Here is a 6,000-nt window from a genome sequence, read left to right on the forward strand (position 1 = left end):
ATCTATTACAAATCCATAATAAATCATATTGATCTATAATGCAAATATTAAATTCTATTACAAATCCTTAATAAATAACATTGTTCAATAATGCAAGTATTAAAGATCTATTACAAATCTATAATAAATAACATCGATCAATAATTCAAATATTAAAGATCTATTACAAATCCTGAATAAATAACTTAAATAATGGAAATATTGAAGATCTATAGCAAATCCTTAATAAATGATATCAATCAATAACACAAATATTAATGATCTATCACAAATTCGTAATAAATAACATCAAACAGTAATGCAAATTTTAAAGATCTATTACAAATCCTTAAAAAATAACATCGATCAATAATTCAAATATTAAAGATCTATTACAAAGCTATAAAATAACATCAATGAAAAAACGAAATAATAAAGATCTATTACAAATCCTTAATAAATAACTTAAATAATGGAAATATTAAAGAGCTATTACAAATTCTTAATAAATTATATCAATCTTTAACGCAAATATTAAAGATCTATTACAAATCCTTAATAAATTACATCAATCAATAAATCAAATGTTAGATATATTACAAATCCATAATTAATAACATCAATCAACAATGCTAATATTAACAATCGATTACAAATATTTAATAAATATCATCAATCAGTAATGCAAATATTCAAGTTCTATTAAAAATCCATATTAAATAACATCAATCAATCATGCAAATATTAACGATCTGTTACAAATCTGTAATAAATAATATAAATCAATAATTATGCAAATATTAAAGATATATTACAAATCCTTAATAAATGACATCAATCAATAAAGCAAATATTAAAGATCTATTACAAAACTGTAAAAAATATCAATTAATAATATAAATATTAAAGATCTGTTACAAATCATTAGTAAATAATATTAATAATTCAAGTATTAAATATCTATTACAAATCCTTAATAAATAACATCAATCAATAATGCAAATATTAATGATCTGTTACAAATACACGAATAAATAATATCAATCAATAACTCAAATATTAATCATCTTTTACAAATCCACATAAAAAATAACGTTCAATAATTCAAATATTAAAAATCTATTGCAAATCCATAATAAGTAATATCAGTCAATAATGCAAAGATTAAAGATCTATTGCAAATGCATAATATCAATTAATATTGCAATATTTAATATCTATTAATATTAAATTTTAAATAATAAAATACTTCCCCCCTCCTCCCTCCCCTCCCCCCTCCCCCCCTCCCCTCTCCCCACTCCCCTCCCCTTCCCCCTCCCACCCTCCACTCCCACACTCCCCTTCCCTTCCCCCCCTCCCCTCCCCCCCTCCACTCCCCTTCCCCCCTCCACTCCCCTTCCCCCCTCCTCCCCCCTCTTCTTCCTCCCCTCTTCCCCCCAGTCGCTCTCTCTCTTCCCCCCAGTCGCTCTCTCTCTTCCCCCCAGTCGCTCTCTCTCTTCCCCCCAGTCGCTCTCTCTCTTCCCCCAGTCGCCCTCTCTCTTCCCCCCAGTCGCTCTCTCTCTCTTCCCCCCAGTCGCGCTCTCTTCCCCCCAGTCGCTCTCTCTCTTCCCCCCAGTCGCTCTCTCTCTTCCCCCAGTCACTCTCCCTCTTCCCCCCCAGTCGCTCTCTCTCATCCCCCCCAGTCGCTCTCTCTCTTCCCCCCCAGTCGCTCTCTCTCTTTCCCCCCAGTCGCTCTCTCTCTTCCCCCCCAATCGCTCTCTCTCTTCAACCCCCCCCGGCAGTCGCTCTCTCTCTCTCTTTTCCAACAACAACATGCCCTCGAAAAAGCCTCGGCACCGCCGGGCACTCCAGCTAGTCTATTATAAATGCATTATAAATAATATTGATCAATATTGTAGATATTACAGATCTATGACAAATGCATTAGTTTTATATCTGAATAATAATTAATAGTATAATATGTATAATAATATATAAATATGTACAGCATATAAATATGAAGAATTTACAGCACAGAAACAGGCCTTTCAGCCCAACTGTTCCTAACGGTGTTTTCTCTCCACGACGAGACTTCTCCCACCATTCTTCATCTAACCTTATCAACATATGCTTCTAATCCTTTCTCCCTCATGTGCTTATCTATAATCTATGGTATTCGCCTCAACCTGTTCCTCTGTTAGCGAGTTCCACATTCTCAGCCCTCTCTGGGTAAAGAAGTTTCTCCTGAATTCCCTATTGGATTTTTAGTGACTATCTTATATTGATGACCCCCTAGAACTCGCCTCGCCCACAAGTGGAAACATCTTCTCTACGTTGACATTCATAATATTAAAGACGGCCATCAGGTCCATCCCCAGCCTTCCCTTTTCTGGAGAAAAGAGTTCCAACCAGTTCATTCTTTCCTGATAGAGAGAACATCTCAGTTCTGGTATCATCTTGTAAATTTTTTTCCCACCCTCTCCAGTACCTCTACATTCTTTTTTGTAATTTGGAGAACAGAACTGTGCAGAGTAATGATCGAATAGCTATCACAAATGCATAACTTTTAAATCTGATCAGCCGTCCCTTCCTCGTCGCTGGGTCAAAATCCTGGTGCACCCTCCCTGACGACACTGTGGTAGTACCTTCTCCACACAGACTGCAGCGGTTTATCCTTCTCAAGGGCAATTAGGGATGGGCAATAAATGCTGGCCTTGCCAGCGACGCCCGCATACCATGAACGAATAACACAAATTAAATGTATATATAATGGGAAAGTAAGAATTTCAATTTACGCTCTGTTGGAACCTCACAATCCGGTTTCCGCCCCTGCCACAGCCCTGAAACAGCCCTAATCCAAGTCACAAACGAGAGGCGCCTTGTGAGATTTTGCTATGTAAAGACATTAAAAACACAGGGTGCAGTTGGTTTATAATGGAAATTACTTACTGAGGTAACCGAGAATCAGCAGCAGAGTCCTCATCTCACTGGCTGATAATCTGGAAGTGAAAACATGGAATTTGTATTAGTGTGAGTTGAGGGAATTGGGGATCAGAGGAATCTTTAAATAGGGAGTTGGACAGGGAATCAGTGAGTGTATCTATTTATAATGGGGAAGCTGTATCTCTCTCCCTCACTGAGACCCTACAGACTTTAAAGGTAAACTCCACATTCCAACCCGACCACAGCCCTCAAACTGCGCTAATACATTGTCTGCCGTGTCTCAGTTGGTAGCCCCCTCGACTCTGAGTCAGAAGGTTCAAGTCCCACTCCAGAGACTTGAGAATTCAATCCCTGCTGACACTCCAGTGCATGGGTGAGCTCTCCGTCTCTCCCTCACTGGGACCCTACAGACAGAGGCGAGCTCTACCACTCTCCCTCACTGGTACCCCTACAGGCAGAGGTGAGCTCCAACTCACTCCCTCATTGGGACCCTACAGACAGGTGAGCTCTCCGTCTCTCCCTCACTGGGACCCTAGAGACAGAGGTGAGCTCTGCGTCTCTCCCTCACTGGGACCCTACAGACAGAGATGAGCTCTGCGTCTCTCCCTCACTGGGACCCTACAGACAGAGATGAGCTCTGTGTCCCTCCCTCAGTGGGGCACCTACAGACAGAGGTGAGCTCTGCGTCTCTCACTCACTGGGACCCTACAGACAGAGTTGAGCTCTGCGTCTCTCCCTCACTAGGACCCTACAGACAGGTGAGCTTCACCTCCTTACATGTATTTGATAAACAAAAAATCCTTGACTCTCCTTCCAGTCTCCCGATAGAGACACCCTTCTAATATTCTAACACAGGTCTTTACTGAGTATTGGGACAGGACAAGCGGAACACACACCCCTGAGTCGCTACTTAGCATGTGGCAAACTTCTCAGCACGTTCTAAAAGTCCATTCATACATGACTGCTTACCAGAGTCTCCAAATGGGGTGTCGCTGTGTGAGGTGCAGTGGGTTCAGATCACCTGCACCCTTCTCAGTCTCAGGTACAATCTGCTGTGTGCGGTGTCGGACTCAATGACAGATCTTCCACCAACACCTCCCACATCAGAGACACGTGTGACTGAGGGCAGTGCTGCTTGGCTGACAGAATATGGTTTAGTAATGTTTTATAATATGGCACAATCCATGCAAATTAAAGACTTTTAGTGAAATGATCGCAGCTAAACAAATAAGTAAACATATCTCCTGGTCCCATGGTAACCAGCTGGGCTTTGCTGCTGTAATATAACTTGTCTTCAGCTGCCCAGCATGAAGGATGCAGGGAGATTGGAACTGGGGAGGGTCTGAGCATTTTATGGTCAGTATTGATTAATGGTTTGTCTTTATTGGAAATTTAATTGGCATAAGGACATAATAAATAGGAGCAGCAGTAGGCCATTTGGCTCCTCGAGCCTGCTCCACCATGTATTAAGAACATGACTGATCTTCCACCACAACTCCACCTTCCTGCACTATTCCCATATACCTTGGTTCCCTTAGTTCCCAAATATCTATCGATCTCAGCCTTCAGAATATGCATCGACTGAACACCACAGCCCTCTGGGGTAGAGAATTCCAAAGATTCACAACCCTCTGAGTGAAGACAATCCTCCTCATCACAGTCCTGGACGGTCGGCCCCCTTCTCCTGAGCCTATGACCCCTAGTTCTAGTCACGCCAGCCAGGCAAAAACAGTCTATCAGCATCTACCCTGTCAAGCCTTTTAAGAATTGTATACGTTTCAATGAGATCACCTCTCATTCTTCTAAACTCCAGAGAATATAGGCCCATTCGACTATATTTCTGCTCATGGGACAGCCCTCCATTCCCAGTAATCAATCTAGTGAACATTCGCTGTATCCCCTCCAAGGCAAATATATCCTTCCTTAGATAAGGAGGCCAATATTGCACACTGTACTCCAGCTGCGGGCTCACCAAAGCCCTCTATTATTGCAGCAAGGCTTCCTTACTCTTGTTCTCAAATCCTCTTGCAATAAAGGGGAATATACCATTTGCCTTCCTAATTGCTTGCTCTACCTTCAAGTTAACTTTCTGCTACTCATGTACAAGGACCTCTAAATCCCTCTGAATACCAGAATTTACTAGTCCCACAACTTTTAACAAATATTCTGTTTTTCCATTCTTCCTATCAAAGTGGATACTTCCACATTTCCACACATTACGCTCCATCTGCCACCTTCTTGCTCAATCAATTAACCAGTCTATATCGCATTGCAGCCTCCTTGTGTCCTCCTGACAATTTACTTTCCCAACTTTGTATCGTGTAGCAAACTTGGACGCATTCCACAACCCCCTCATTTAAGTCATTGATATAGATTGTAAATAGCCGAGGCCCAAGCACTGATCCTTCCGACAATCCACTAGTTGCACCCAGTCATCCGAAATTGTCCCATTTATTCCTACTTCACCAGTTAGATTCCTGGGATGAGAGGATTTTCCTATGAGCAGAGATTAAGTCTAAAGGGGCTATATTATCTGGACTTTAGAAGAATGAGAAGTGAACTCATTCAAACTTATAAAATGATAAAATCTAAATACACTACAGCCACTGGTTTCCCGCCTTATCTACCCTGGTAGTTTCGCCCTGAAAAATGTTAATATAATTATCAAACATAATTTACCTTTCATAATACTGTGCTGATTCTTCCTAACCATATTGTGAGTTTCCAAGTGTACTGTTAGCACATCCTTAATGATAGATTCTAGCAATTCCCCTCCTAAAGATATAAGGCTAACTGGGCACTGAGTGTTAATAAAGAATTATCACAGGGTAAATCCCTCCCATATCAGTAATGTGTCAGTAATGGACATTGTTCTATCAGTAACACACTCCAGTGTACAAATTACACTAATCCTTCGAGATATGCACGCTTGGTGATTCTTGACATTTAATTTAAGTACAGAGACCATCGCAGTCCCTTTACTGTCCCAGTGTTAGTGGGGGCGCAGCAGTCAGGGTCTGCGGCACTGATATCTGGTCAGGGGCCTCACTGTGCAGCATTTCTTCGTTACACATTCATTCTGCCAGCTCACTCTTTCTG

The 6,000-nt window shown here is 41.1% G+C and overlaps 1 protein-coding gene across 1 annotated transcript in view; it reads right to left on the bottom strand.

The window, feature by feature from the left end:
• The window catches only part of LOC147091161 (pancreatic secretory granule membrane major glycoprotein GP2-like), a gene marked incomplete at its 3' end in the record, with an annotated part of 153,078 nt that extends 149,123 nt beyond the window's left edge, over positions 1–3,955 (bottom strand). Inside the window, exons 1-2 of the mRNA XM_085976468.1 lie at positions 3,871–3,955; positions 2,908–2,957 (exon numbers count right to left, since the gene is read on the bottom strand). Of these exons, the coding sequence (XP_085832594.1) occupies positions 2,908–2,941 (34 nt within the window). The remainder of the gene's footprint in view (positions 1–2,907; positions 2,958–3,870) is intronic.
• Positions 3,956–6,000: the final 2,045 nt, after the last annotated feature.

Source organism: Somniosus microcephalus, unplaced genomic scaffold (genome assembly GCF_052327205.1).
Source record: "Somniosus microcephalus isolate GS21.2 unplaced genomic scaffold, FLI_Smic_1.0 unresolved_chr3, whole genome shotgun sequence".
NCBI classification, from domain to species: Eukaryota; Metazoa; Chordata; class Chondrichthyes; order Squaliformes; family Somniosidae; genus Somniosus; species Somniosus microcephalus.